General features: G+C 36.0%; 1 protein-coding gene across 1 annotated transcript in view; it reads left to right on the top strand.

Moving 5' to 3' along the window:
* ESF1 (ESF1 nucleolar pre-rRNA processing protein homolog) overlaps nucleotides 1–15,943 on the top strand; it is a 99,752-nt gene that overhangs the window by 67,472 nt on the left and 16,337 nt on the right. Inside the window, exons 10-11 of the mRNA XM_069075432.1 lie at nucleotides 3,159–3,280; nucleotides 7,596–7,692. Coding sequence (XP_068931533.1) covers nucleotides 3,159–3,280; nucleotides 7,596–7,692 — 219 coding nt within the window. The remainder of the gene's footprint in view (nucleotides 1–3,158; nucleotides 3,281–7,595; nucleotides 7,693–15,943) is intronic.

Raw genomic sequence — 15,943 nt, 5'->3', positions numbered from 1 at the left:
ATTTTCCTTGACTAAAAAAATATTCTCCCCTCTTCAGACCTGTTCCCTCTTCCATCCATCTTCTCTATAGCTACTAGATAGATAGATAGATAGATAGATAGATAGATAGATAGATAGATAGATAGATAGATAGATAGATAGATAGATAGATATAGATAGATAGATTTTTTTTTTAAAGGTTTGGCTATGCTACTGCCCAGGGAACTTGCAGTAGCTCTCTCTTGCCTCTAGTTCCAGTCTACTTTGCAAGGCTTCTTTATATTACTCCCATTCATGCACTCTACATTCTAGCCCCAATGGCCTATTTGCAGTAGCACAAGTAAGTGTGGTGGCCACATAGAGAAAGAAAGCTTTATATGCAAGAAATATTGTGAATATGACAAGAGTTGGCAATCGATTGGCTCTGTATAGTGAATGAAAGCTGTTAGAATTGATTCAGCAATGGACTACATCTTGACCATTTCGAAGTTAATTGAAAGTTGTAGAGGATATAAGATCTCACTGTGCTTTGTTGTTTGTTGAGCTTTTGATTCAATAGAACAAGATGCCATCTTAGTTTCTTTTTCAATAGTGTGTTTTATCCACACATTAACATCTTTCAGATTCTTTGAAAGATAGAACAAGAAAAATAATCCTGTTCATTGATTCTGATCATAAAGATCAAGAGTAGCATAAATCAGGAAAATGTGTGATCTCTAAAGGTGCTTCCACTATGATGGAGAGATTCCAGCAGAAAGTCCAGGTTGTAGAGGAATTCCTGTTTGTGGATAATATTATGCTTAGGATCATAGGATCATAGAGTTAGAGCTGGAAGGGAAGGTCATCTGTTCTAATGCCTTCATTTCATAGGTGAGGAACTAAACCCTAGAGAAGGTGAAGCAGCTTGCCCAGGGTTAGAGTTTAAACTTAGTTTTTTTTTAATTTCAAGTCTATCATTCTTCTCTCTGAACCATGTAGAACATGGATGGCATCGAGTACTGAAAAGATTCATCGCTTTTGTGTTTTGCTTTATTGTCTAGATTTTGATCATTATAATTGAATCAACAGTTAGTTGGGGGGTGGTCAGGTAGCACAGCGAGTCAGGATGACCTGGGGATCAAATCCGGGCTCAGACACTTAGCACACATCCAGAAACAGGTAATGTCAGAGGGCTTGAACTAGCTATACCCAATTTCCTCTGATCTCTGAATGCCTCCTTTTTTATGCTATTGCCTTCTGCCATGTTTGACCCCCTTCACTACCATATAATACTATCCCCTAAAAATTACTTCTCCTTCATTTTCTCATGGCCCTTTGTTCAACTGTCCCCAGCTTCTACCATATTCTACCTTATAATCATACTTATTTTTGTACTAGTCAATATTCTTCTCCCTCACCTTCTCTTCCATTAAACTGTAATGTCCTTGAGGAAATTATTTTTTGTCTTCTTCCTTTATCATAGGGTTTTTCTACATAGTACAAGTGTGACAAGCCAAGTTTTATATATAAGAAAACTAAGGCTGAGTTATAGAGCCAGGCATCAAATTCATGTCTTGCAATTCCAGGTTTTATACTTTTTCTTTCCCCAGATTTCTAATACACATGAGTTAGAAACAATCATGGGCATGAGTTAAGCTTATTATGCTGTCTGTTTCACTCTGTAATAAGGCTTTAAAATCTTTAAATAAGTTGGACTAAAGGAAGAGTATAAGTATCTTTCTTTAAGGTACCTATAGATTTCATATAATAAGTTTATGCTTATTTAGTTTAGGGAAACCAGCTTTTGTCAGTTATCACCCTAATTCAGTTCTGAGGAGTCCTTTAACCTTGAGTCATTATTGATATTCGTTGCTGTCTTTTGTTTGTCAGTGACCCTGGAGTTGGAGAGAACCTCAGATGTCATAGGGCCCAATGAATACCATCAAGGCATAACCTGTACAGCTTTCCTAACAAGTAGCTTCTGCTGAGAAACCTACAATGATAGGGATCCTAATCTACTTACAAAGCAGTCCATTCCATTGTTGGAAAGTTCTAATTGTTAGGATGTTAGTTCTTATACATAAATGCTAAAATTGATCTGTGGTATCATTAATTTGGTCATTCCCTCCAACAGAGAAGATTGCAAACCATCCGTGCCTGACAATCCTGTACAAATCATTCAGGTTCTCCCACAGACTTTCCACAGGGTCCATCTGACGTACTGGAGGCCTTCCTTAATTCTCCCATATTTTAAGGGTAACAGGGTAGTATTCTGTTTAGCCAGCTATCATCCTTTACTCTTCTTTTTTTGCCTGTTTTACAGCTTACAGACTGAGATCCTTTATTCCTGTCATTGGTTATATGTTAGTTATTACCACCGTGCATCTTTTCATTACCCTCTGTAAACATTATCTGAATAGCTCTTCAGAGGCAGTGGTATTCCCTATCTTATTGCCACATAACAGTGCAAGTAGAATGTTGGCATTGAAAAGATGAACCTCTGCTTTCATGGGAAGCTTGTGGTCAGTAAAGGAGCTTTGCATTTTCCCAGAAGCAGTCCGGTCTACAGTCCCCCCATTTTCAATTCTGGACTCAGCTCATTGTCCTTTTCTACCACGTGACCCAGATATGCCTACTGTTAGACAAGCTAAGTAAGATCTGAGCAATAGACATTTTTCATCCATTTGTTCCTCACTGTGGGGGTGGACAAGCCAGATTCCTTTGCATGATTACATATAACTTTGAGGAGACTTTATAGTATTTTACAGTTTGATGCAGTTAACACAAAGTCACCTGCAAACAGCAGCAGCTTAGAAGGCCTTAACATCCACAGATAATCCTCTCTCAACCTATACTTTGTGCTCGGTCTCCTGCATCATAGTATTGAATAACTTTGACAAATATAGGTCTCACTATGTTATGAATCACCTGACATCTGTTATGTGAGGGCTATTGAATAGCGTCATTTCTGTTCCTGCATCTTCCAAAGAGTCCTTAGTGATCTCGATGTAAGGATGGGAGACCTTGTAAAAGAGACTGTAAAACAGCATATTGTCATAGTTCTGTCCATCTGAACCATCTCAATTAGACGTCTTCCATGTGACATACTGTCAAAAATTTGAAGACTTTTTACATTTTACACTTTACAGCAAGATGGTGGTGACAATATAAATTATTTTATCATTTGGATTTTTCTACAGGTCTTAAAGAAAGTGCTGAAGAGATGGTCAAAAACAAGTTGGAAGGAAAAGATAAACTGACTCCTTGGGAACAATTTTTAGAAAAAAAGAAAGAGAAAAAAAAACTGAAAAAGAAGCAGAAGGTATGTTTGAAAATATTTCATTAAATGAAAAAGATTTTGAACACTCAGTGCTTTACAGAATTATAAAGTACTTTATTATTTAATAATTATTTAAGTATGCCACCTAAATACCTCTTTCACAAGTAAAGATACTGGCACAGTCATACTAGCCAGTAGTATAGTCAGAGAGGTGTACCCCCATTCTAGGTATATTGGTGTTTGGATTTAGTGGAACATTACTGCAGATAATGTAGTTCACAAAATAAGGACAGCCTTCTTTAGAGTAGTTCAGCTTCCAATGCTTCAGTTGTTGTGTTCAGCTAGTTATATCTCACCATAGCAGATTCATTGGCAGGATGGCAGGAGTAGCATTCTACTTAAGTTTTATCTTCCTCGATGTCTCAGGCTTCATTCTGACCTTGTACCTTTAAATTTGTACAGTTGTTTGTCCAGGAAGTCCTCCATTATTGGGTCAAGCCACTAGGAGCATCTGTAGAAGGGTTAGAGACTAAAAGTAGCAGACCAGGGGAAAATATCCTATGACTAAAAGTAATAAGCATAACTTCCTCTAGTTATTGGCAGATTATAAAAGAAAAATAGCAAAAATAATTTTAGCAGTATTTATACATTTAGGATAAGATATATTCTCCAGAAGCAATTGCTTTGACTCACAATATTCATTTGGATTTATAAATTCAGGTGTATGGTGGATGGGGAAAAAAAGAAGCCAGTCTTGTTTTATAATCTCATCCTGTTTGGGGAAAAAAGGCAGTAGTCCAAGTCTTTGCAAACCAGTGTTACAAAGCAGTATGCCCCATCTGTTGTTTCAGTGGAAAGATATTTCATTTTGCATGTACTTGGGATACAGCCTTTGCATTTAGCTGCCATTCAAGCAAGTTTTGATCCTTTTTGACATTGTGAAGAAATAACATGGTGATAGATAAGGGACAAAAACAACAACTCGGGTTGATTGATGGCAAATATAAATGTCTTTATAACCTTAGAATTGAAAGTCTAACTACAGTGAACTCAGAAAAGCAGAAGACTTTGACACTCACAAAACCGCAACAACTTAATGTCTAATAACTGTGCTTGCCACAGGGAAATTTATAAAGGAAAAACAAAAGAGTAACAAAACTTAAACATATCCAGATCACCTTATTTAAAAGTTACTAAGGAGGGGCGGCTAGGTGGCGCAGTGAATAGAGCACAGGCCCTGGAGTCAGGAGAACCTGAGTTCAAATATGGCTTCAGACACTTTTGAAACACTTACTAGCCATGTGACTTTGGGCAAGTCACTTAACCCCAATTGCCCTCCAAAAAGCAAAAAAAAAAACAAACAAAACAATTACTAAGGAGTCCTAAATATTTCTAAAAGTCTCCCCCAAGGTATCTTTTAACACCTAGTCCCCAAAAAACTTTTCTGGATTTCTAGACCCTGATAACAATATTCACCTACTAATTTGCTGTAGTTTGTAAAAACATGACAATCATTACAAAGAAGATAAGAATTTCATACAGTAAACTATAATTATGTTAGGTCTTCTCTGTGTGTTTGCTTTGTTATCTGGTTTGATTGATTTACATATTAGAAAATTATGCCTCATATCATTTACTTTATTAAATATGGTGCTTTTCATCTTTTTCATTAAAAATTGGGTATTTGCCCTAATCAGTATAGCTGTGGGATAGTGTTTCAGCACGATTGTAGAGTCAGTGGTCATGACAAAGGCTGACAGCATCAACATAGAAGAGCAACATTTGCCTAAGATAAAGTTTTTAAAAACAACAGCAGAAGAGAAAGAAAAGAAATCCTTACTGGGAACATTATTCTAAAAAGAAAAAAAAAGCAACTGAAGAATTGATAAATAAAAACAACAGAAAGCTCCAACACAATAAATAAATATTATAGAGTTGAGGAAAAGTAATCATGAGAGGGAAAGAATAATACAATAGTTGGATACCCTCTCCCCATCAAAACTAGACCTGTGACCAAGAATCTTCAACTTGGTTAATAAGATTGGAAAAATAAAGGTACACCTAACAAAGGATGGAATAAAATTAATAAGGAAAGAACAAAGATGAACCTAGACATACACTGCAACTGTAGCTGGAAATTTTTAATAAAATGGTAATTCTCTTGAGAAGTGTAGTTCATATGAAAAATAAAAATTCCAAAAGTGAGGAAATAAAAAAATAAAACAACCTAAGTAGATGCAATTTGAGTTCCTTACAAATAAGATGCCTAAAAGACAGAGTTCAATTCGAGAACCTGAAAATTATTACTTTCCCAGGAAAATATGAAGAATAGAATCAGAGTAATATTTTTTAGGAAATTATCCAAGAAAATTTCCCTGTCAGTTTTCAAGTTAAAGCTAAATTTCAGATCAGTACAATATACAGAACATCTTTGGAGAGGAACTCCAAGTCTAACATACCCAGAAGCATCTATATCATATTAAGCATCAATGAGTACACATTAAAGAGTCTATTATGTGCTAGGCATTGTGCTGTCAGAATCTGTAATAAGCAACTTGAAAGAAAACAGTCATATCTCTGCAAGTGCCTGTTGTAATCACACAGGGTTTATATCATTTATGACAAGGAATGATGAATACAGTACATAAAAAGCAGTGGAAATCAGCAGTGCCCAAAAAATTGTCTAAATGTAAAATTTGAGCCTATTCATTTATGAATGAAGAATTTTTTTTTAATGCATCCAAAGAATTCAGACCTTTCTATGTAAGAATCCAGGGTCTTTGGCATACCAAACAACCACGAAGCAAAGCCCTAATAAAATAAATAAGACTTTAAAATAAGGAATGATTAAATGGTGGCTTGTATGTGAACATCTGTATGTATATACACATACATGCCTAGGACACTAAGAAAACAGTGACCAAGAACTAAGTGGGAAATCCCACAGAAGGTAGTAATAAATAGATAATAGGTTGTGAGGGTGGGGTGAGGAGAAGGGGGATTGAGGGTAAGAATTTTATACTTTGGATTTGAATACAGTACATTAAGAGCAGATGAAGAATTGGGGCCGAGTTAATTATTAAACTATACGGTTATCTGGAACTAGGGAAAGATGAAGTTTGGGAAAGATTCCATCAACAAAAATAGAATCCAGCAGTGTGTAGTATGGGCAGAAGAAGGTCAGAGAGAGAGAGAGAGAGTGTGTGTGTGTGTGTGTGTGTGTGTGTGTGTGGCACATTCTTGAATATTCTAGGCATAGGATTAGATTATTAGTAAAAATATGGTAGACTACCTTGTGCTAAATCCTATATTACATTTTTGTCTAGGCTATTATAATAGTCTTCTGATTGCTCTACCTGTTCCAAGTCTCACTCCACTCTAATCTCCTTAGCTAAGCCACCAAATTAATTTTCCTGAAGTCCAATTCTCACCATGTTACTCCCCTGCTAAGTAAACTCAGTAATGTTATAACCTGGCCAGGCCCTCCTATCTTTCCATCCTTTTCCTACATTACTTACCTCCACTTACTCCATGGTCCAACATAACTGGCCTTCTTGCCATTCCTCACACACAATCCTCCCATCTCTATGTCTTTGTACTACCTGTCCCCTTTGGCCCAAAAGATAATTGCTACTGCTGAATCATCTTATCAGGTTGAAAAAATAATTTTTCTTAAGTCCATATAACTTATCCAAATGAATTTTCTTTAACTTGCTTAACAGGTTTTCTTAAGTATTTAAAAAATAGAATTTTCTATTATATTTCCTGAACTTTGTGGTACAGTAATTTTGCACTAAGATCAGATTATTTAGTTATAACCCAATTTACCCAAATGTCATATTGTTTATTTTGTATGTACACTTGATTTTGTGAAGTTGACTAACACTACTTTAGTACCAGGGACTTTAGGCCTGGAGACTGGGCAGAGCACAAAAGAGCTTACAAGCAAATTAGAATCTGAAGGAAAATCAAAACAGCAACTATAACACTAGTACTATACTTCAGGCTACTAATGCTTACTGTTCTTACTATGACTAATATGGGGTGAGTGGTAAATTGGGTGAAGATCCTCTGTAGTAATCTGCTGAAAGGAATGGTCTAATGTTGGGAGTAAAAAGTGGATAGTCAAAATTATACTTTGAAATTTTTAAATTATACTTTGAAAATTTTAAATGTTCTGAGTTTTAATCTGACTAATTTTAATGTTAAAAGTTAAATTCATAATAGTTCTTTAAAAAAAAGAAAACAAAGAGAATTTCAATTCCTTTGCTTTATATCAACAATAACAAGCATTTTTCCATGTATTTGTGTTACTTACTTGGCATCATAACATCTCAAGTCCTGTGTCTGTGTTCAGCTACAGTCAGTTAATGAGAAAGAGACCAGTGAAGATGAGCTTCCTTCTGATGTTGACTTGAATGATCCCTACTTTGCTGAAGAAGTTGGAAAAATAGGTAAGTCAGTGTTTATACTTTTCCACTGGATTAAGAATTAGGTCAAAATGAAAAAAGAATAATTTGGAACAATTTCATTTTTAGAAAGGTAGTATATTTCTATAATTCCTTGAGTGTCACAAAGGGGATTTCTATCATTTCTAAGATAAATAAACCAGATTGGGGTGGTGTAGTTTGTTCCCTTATGTACATGTCAGAACCAGCATGTCTGGCATGATGAAAAGAATGCCAAAAATTCAGTTTGGTTCTCGTTTCTATTGTAACACATCCTATCCTATGACTGTGGGCAAGTCACATAAGCTCTCTAAGGTTCCATTTCCTCACCTTTAAAGAGGTGAGGAAATGTATATTTGTACTTTATACTTCAGAGTGTTGCTGTGAGGAAAATACTTTTTAAAACTTGACAGTGCTACTAAAACATATACTATTTACTATTGTTATGTATACTATAGACTAATCAGCATGGTACTACTAATCACAAGGTTAATTTAACTAATTATGAAGAGGCATTGTAGTCAAGTGGAAAGACTACTGAATTGGGGATCAAAGGATGTAGGTTACCTGGGGCCTACATTCCTTATTCTTAAAATGAAGGAATTGCATGGGCAGAGGCAGGCCAGGAGGCGATGGGGCAGGGTAGGCCGGGAGGAGGCCTGACCAACAAAGGGGGCAAGTCATCCCACCAACCACAAGGGCCACTACCAGGCCTATCACCAAAGGGCTGGGACTAGAAAGAGCAAGGTAAGAAACAAATGCAGGGCCCTTGTCCGGAACAGCAAATACTCCTGGGACTACCACTCCATAGCCCAGAAATTTAAAAAGCCCCTATCAGGACCTCCAAGGATCAGGGTGGCAGAGTGAACCCTGCCTGTTCCAACCTACCCCCCCCCATTGCCTCCCCCCCCAGCAAAACATAGTAACTATTGCCCCAGGGCAAAACCCTCCACAGTTAAGGCTTGGGAACCTTAGAGGAAGGGCGTGGCTAGGGCCCTGCCTCAAAATGGGTAGAAAGCAGACTACTAAGACTCTGGAGTCCTACTATCCTCAGAGGGAGGAACCAAACTCAGAGGGAGACAATGCTGAAACTTCAACAGGGAACTGGTTCCAAGCACAGAAAGCTCTCCTAGATGAGCTCAAAAGGAACTTTGAAAACCAAATGAGAGAGATAGAAGACAAAATGAATAATTCTTTTAAAATCAGAATTGGAGAATTAGAAAAACATTATGATGAAAAAAAACAGCTCCTTTAAAAAGAAAAGTGTATGATATGGAAAAAGAGCTCCAAAAACTAACCAAGGAAAATTATTTGCTAAAAAACAAGAATCAGCCAAATTGAAACAAATAACTCTATGAGGAACCAAGAATTAGTCAAACAAAACAACAAGAATGAAAAATTAGATCTTGGGAGAAAGCTGAATGGGGATAAAAAGGAATATACCTTCTTCTCAGCGGTACTTGGCACATACACAAAAATTGACCATTTACTAGGACATAAAAACCTCACAATTCAGTGCAGAAAGGCAGAAATAATAAATGCATCATTCTCAGGTCATGATGCAATAAAAATCACATGCAATAAAGGGCCATGGAAAGACAGACTAAGAGCTAATTGGAAACTAAACAATTTAATCCTAAAGAATTAGTGGGTCAAACAAGAAATCATAGAAACAATCAGTAACTTCATTCAAGAGAATGACAATAATGAGACATCATACCAAAATTTGTGGGATGCAGCAAAGGTAGTTCTTAGGGGAAGTTTTATATTCCTGAGTACATACACGAATGAATTAGAGAAAAGAGAGGTAAATTAATTGGGCAAGCAATTGAAAAAGCTAGAAAATAAACAAATTGAAAATCCCCAATTAAATACAAAATTAGAAATACTGAAAACTAAAGGAGAGATTAATAAAATTGAAATTAAGAAAACTATTGAATTAAAAAATAAAACTAAGAGCTGGTTTTATGAAAAACCAATCAAATCATTAGTCAATATGATAAAAAAAAAAAGAAGAAAACCAAATTATGAGTATCAAAAATGAAAAGGGTGAACCTACCACCAATGAAGAGGAAATTAAAGCAATAATTAGGAATTATTTTGCCCAGTTGTATGCACATAAATTTGACAATCTTAGTGAAATGGATGAATATTTACAAAAATATAGGTTGCCCATCTCAGAAAAAGAAATCGAACAAGAGATCAGTGAACTCCCTGGGAAAAAATCTTGAGGGCCAGATGGATTTACTAGTGAATTCTATCAAACATTTAAAGAACAATTGATTCCAATACTCTACAAACTATTAGGGAAAATTAGTGAAGAAGGAGTCCTACCAAATTCTTTTTATGACACAAATATGGTACTGATACCTAAATCAGGAAGAGATAAAACAGAGAAAGAAAATTATAGACCAATCTCCCTCATGAATATAGATGTAAAAATCTTAAATAAAATATTAGCAAAAAGACTACAGCAACTTATCACAAGAATAATACACTTTGATCAGGTAGGATTTATTCCAGGAATGCAAGGATGGATTAATATTAGGAAAACAATCAATATAATTGATCATATCAACAATAAAACTAGCAAAAACCACATGGTTATCTCAATAGATTCAGAAAAGGCTTTTGACAAAATACAACATCCATTCCTATTAAAAACACTAGAAAGAATAGGAATAAATGGAGCCTTCCTTAAAGGCTCCTATTTAAAGCCAACAGCAAGTATTATATGTAATGGGGATAAGCTAGAAGCATTTCCAATAAGATCAAGGGTGAAACAAGGATGGCCACTATCACCCCTCTTATTCAGTCTGGTACTAGAAATGTTAGCAGTAGCAATTAGAGAAGAAAAGAAATCAAAGGAATCAAATTAGGCAAAGAAGATACCAAAGCTATTACTATTAACAGATGATATGATGATATACTTAGAGAATCAAGTAAAAAACTACTTGAGACAATAAATAAATTTGTCAAAGTTGCAGGATATAAAATAAACCCCCATAAATCCTCGGCATTCCTGTATATTTCTAATGAAATTCAACAGCAAGAGATAGAAAGAGAAAACCCATTTAAAGTTACTGCAGACATTATAAAATATTTGGGCATCTACCTGCCAAAACAAACCCAAGACCTGTATGAACACAACTACAAAACACTTTTCACATAAATAAAGTCAGATCTAACTAATTGGAAAGACATCAATTGCTTGTGGCTGGGTGAAGCTAATATAATAAAAATGACCATTTTACCTAAATTAAATTATATATTCAGAGCCATACCAATCAGTTTACCAAAAAATTACCTTATAGAGCTAGAAAAAATACTAACAAAGTAACAAAATTCATTTGGAAGAGCAAAACGTCCAACATGTCAAGGGAATTAAAGAAAAGAAATGCTAAAGATGGTGGACTAGCTATACCAGACTTTAATCTGTACTATAAAGCAGCAGTCTTCAAAACTTCTTTGTACTGGCTGAGCAATAGAGTAGTGGATCAATGGAATAGATTGGGTACACGAGACTCAGCAGTCAATGACTATAGTCATCTACTGTTTGGTAAACCCAAAGACCCCAGTTTTGGGGATAAGAACTCACTATTTGACAAAAACTGCTGGGAATACTGGAATATAGTATGGCAGAAACTGGGCATAGACCATTATCTAACACCATATACTAAAATCAAGTCTAAATGGGTGCATGATCTAGGTACAGAGGCTGATACTCTAAGCAGTCTGGGAAAGCAAGGAATAGTTTACCTGTCCGATTTGTGGAAAAGGGAAGACTTTATGACCAAACAAGAATCAGAGGGCATTATAAAATGCAATATGGATAATTTTGATTACATTAAATTGAAAAGCTTCTGTACAAACAAAGCCAACGTAAGCAGGATTAAGAGGGAAGTGGAAAACTGGGAAAGAATTTTTACAGCCTCTGTCACTGATAAAGGACTAATTTCTAAAATATACAGATAATTGAGTCAAATCTCTAAGAATACAAGTCATTACCCAATTGATAAATGGTCAAAGGATATGAACAGGCAGTTTACAGAGGAATAAATTAAAGATATTTATAAGCATATGAAAAAATGCTTTAAATCACTATTGATTAGAGAAATTCAAATCAAAACAACTCTGAGGTACTACATCTCATCAGTCAGATTGGCTAAGATGACAAAACAGGAAAATGACAAATGCTGGAGAGGATGTGGACACATTGGAACACTAATGTATTGCTGGTGGATTTGTGATCTGAGCCAACCATTCTGGAAAGCAATCTGGAATTATGCCCAAAGGGCTATAAATAATTTCATACCCTTTATCCCAAAGAGATCATAGAAGTGGGAAAAAGACCCATATGTACAAAAATATTTATAGCAGCTCTTTTTGTGATTGCACAGAATTGGAAATTAAGGGGGTGCCCATCAACTGGGGAATGGCTGAACAAGTTGTGGTATATGCATGTTATGGAATGTTATTGTGCAATAAGAAAGGAGCAGCAGATGGACTTCATACTTACCTGGAGAGGCTTATATGAACTGATGCTGAGTGAGAAGAGTAGAGCCAGGAGGAATTTGTACACAATTATAGACACAATGTATGTGTGACGAACAACTGTGATAAACTGCACTCTTCTCAGCAATCCAGAGTCATAAGTCAAACCCAAAAGACTGATGATGGAGAGAGATGTTTACATCCAGAGAAAGAACTGAGATTGAACCCAGTTTGAAGCAAACTACCTGCCCTTTTTCGTTTTCTTGTTTGGTTTTGTTTCCTCTTTCCCATTCTTCATTCCATCCGTTACAGTCCTTCTTTGTAACTTGATTAATGCCTAATGTGAAAGTATTTGCAAATACTATACTTGATTGTATGCCGCCATGGGGGGGGGGGGGGGGGGGGGGGGGGAGCGGGCGGATTTGAAAGTCAAGGAATTGTGGTAATGAATCTTGTAAATTAAAAGTGAACAAATTAATAAAGACAAAAAAAATAATATTAAGGAATTGGATTAGATTAATGTCTAAGGACCTTTCCAGACCTAAATCTTTGATCCTGTGACCTGGACTAGAGTCAGGAACCAAAAAAGATCTTGCAGGCTAAAACAATGGACTGAATATAAGATTAAAATACAATAGGAATAAATATGAATTCTTATACTTGAGTTCAAGAAATCAAGTTGACAACTTCAGTTTATTTGAAAAAGATCTGGGAATCTTAACAGACTTTTAAAAGTCCAGTATGAATTAGTAGTATAATAGGGCAGCAGAAAAGTGAATAAGATCTTTGGCTATCTTAAAGTAGATACAGCTTTTAGGAAAATTAACCATGGGAAGTTCATGAACAAGAGTCACACTACATGATTGTTTACATGATTGTTAGAGGTAATATGCAAATCCAAGAGATCATAAATCCATTTGAGTCTTTTAGGGAGCCTGCTGTATTTCTCTGTAGTAAAACCAGACAGTCCATAAAGCATTTTTTTAAGTTCACTCTATGTGCCAAGCACCATGTACTCGATGCTAGTGATACCAAGGACAGATGAAATAGCGTCAGCATTCAAGTAGCTTATCTTCTATGAGAGGAAAGACATGTGTATACAGTGATATGCAAATTATTGAGAACAGCAATTATTTTTACTTTAATTTTTGACAGCATTATGTGTGTGTCTGCCAATAACTAGGCTGACTCAGAATGTCTGACCTCAGCCAGATGAAACTCAATAAATAAATGAATGAATAAATAAGAATCTGAAAGGGGGCAGGACAGGTAGGTACTCTTACCTGGGCATGGTTAAGAAAGTTCAGAGAGTTAGGAATGCAGCTTAGAGAGGAACACAGGCATGGCAGTCCTAGTCAGAGAATTAGCCAATCAATCAGGAGGGCTTGAATTTAAATCTGTTCTTAGGTACTTGCTATCTATGTCACCTTGGGCAAGTCACTTAACCCCGGTTGCTTAAAAAAAAAAAAAAAGAAAGAATTAGCCAATCAGAGGAAGAATCCATGGTGGCAATGTAGGCACAGTATTCCAGAGTGAAAAGGTTTCTATAACAGCATAGGAAAAGTCCAGAGTTAGGACTTCTGCCTTAATAGCAGGGTTTGTTTGGGGTTTTTTGGGAGGATGGGGAGCGGGGTTGATGAAACACACTTTTTCAAAACTGTAATGAGGAAAAAAAACTAGGGGAGGAAGGAAAGAAGAAAGGATTTATTAAATACCTACTATGCTCCAGGCACTATACTAAGCACTTTACAGTGATTATCCCATTAGACCTTCACAGCCATCCCAGATATTATTTTTATATAGTTTAGGAAACTGAAGAAAGCAGATTAGTATCTTCTTCAGACTTTGAAACATCCACTCAAGTCAGTATTTCAGAGAATGTTTTTTAGCTTTCAGTGCATCTGAAAATATCCATTGTATCCAGAGGATATTTGTATCCAGAGGATCTTTGTACATAATGGCCAGTGTGTCCTGATTGTCCTCTTTGAGGGAGTAATGAACTCTAATAATGTATATATTGAGAAGCAAAATTGTTCTGGAATCACAGAAATTCCCAAATGGAGATGGAATACTACAACATGACCTTATGCCCTGCTATGAGTCATGAAAGGTTAAGAAATTTCTAAGAGTAAGATAAATGGGCTTTAATAGTGAGGAATCTTACCTGATTTTAACCCTTTTGAAAATTATGGGTTATAATGAAGGCTAAGCAACTTGGAAAAATTGACTATTTGTTAAAGGTACATTTAATATCAGATATGATAAAATGCTTCCTGATGAAAAATTAAATATTAGTTATTAATATCTTGTGAACTCTGTCACATGGTGTAAAAGAAGTAATTACAACAGAGGACACGTTGCATATTAATTAGGTTTTACCTCGATGTAAAAAGTTCTTAAGTTTTCTGTATAATTATTAAGTTTAGTTCTTTTACTCTGTGTCATTTAGTTTACATACTACTGGAATTGTATGCAAAATACTTCTAAATACTGGAGGAGGGAGACACTAGCCACTCAGAGTTCAGAAAAGGCCTCATGGAGGAGGTGATCTTGAGCTGAACTTTGAAGCAAACTAGAGAACCTAAGAAGGAAAGATTGAAGAGTGAGGGACTTAAAAGCAGGGGGGACAGCCAGCCAGCCTGTGCAAAGATCTGAAGATGGCAGATTGAGTGTCATGTAAGAGTAGAAAAGCTGAATGCAGGAAATTCAGTTAGAACACTGTTGCAATAATCCAAGCCATAGGTTGTGAAGATCTGAAGTAGGATAGTGGCCATATGAGTGGATATATGGAAGTATATTAGAAATTTCCTTTATAGGAAATAAATATTTCTCTAATCTAAAAACCTTTCCCCAGACTTGTCCCCTTAGAAAGATAGAACCAAAGGCCTTTTTCAGGGATATGGTTAAGGGTGGAAACTAAACTTTAAACAAAAATAAAATGTGTCTCATTTTGTTGCTTTTACCAAGTTCTGAAGCAATTGAGCTTTTGATTCATCTCTGAGCCGTCTCCTTTCCCCATTCTCAGAAGCTGTTGGCTTAGTGACCCATCCTCTTTTCAGGAAAAATTGAGATATTGGTTGATGAGGAGGCTCATTTTTTATCCTTGAGGAGAATAGTCCAGGAACAAATAGGATAGTGACTATTATTTAGGCAATTGTGTTAACTCAACATTAAGTCAAGGCGTATTTTAATATATTGTAACATTTTCTTTAAGATTCTTTTTAATTGTCACCTCAGATCTTGAGAAGAGACATGGGTATAGGGGCACTGTGCCAGGTAGACCATCTCTCTCTAAGCTAGAAAGGGCTTAGATTATTGCATTAAATAAAAATTATTTCTGGAAGTTTTGTTTTTTCATTTTGGTTGTGTCCAACTCTTTGTGACCCCATTTAGGATTTTCTTGGCAAAGATACTGGAGTGGTTTCCTTCCCCAGCTTATTTCACAGATGAGGAAACTGAATCAGGCAGGGTTAAGTGAGTTGCCCAGGGTCACACAGCTACTGCCTGAAGCTATATTTGAACTCTTCCTAACTCCGAGGACAGCATTGTATCTACCTCGCCACTTAATTGCCACTCTTTCTAGCAGACTTGTGCCCAAATACATTATTAATATTTTTCTTCTGCAGATAGAAGGGGACGAGATGTGAGAGATGTTGTGAGGGTAGCCTCCCTAGAATGAAGAGCAGATTTTGGCATAAAGATGAGTTCTGCTTTTTCGAACATGTTGGGTTTGAGACTGTCCACTTGAAAATGTCTGTTAGGG

The sequence above is a fragment of the Petaurus breviceps genome, unplaced genomic scaffold (assembly GCF_028583685.1).
Source record: "Petaurus breviceps papuanus isolate PSGF00001 unplaced genomic scaffold, PetGlider_PUasm1.0 90919, whole genome shotgun sequence".
NCBI lineage: Eukaryota > Metazoa > Chordata > Mammalia > Diprotodontia > Petauridae > Petaurus > Petaurus breviceps.
This window is presented reverse-complemented; position numbering and strand designations above follow the sequence as displayed.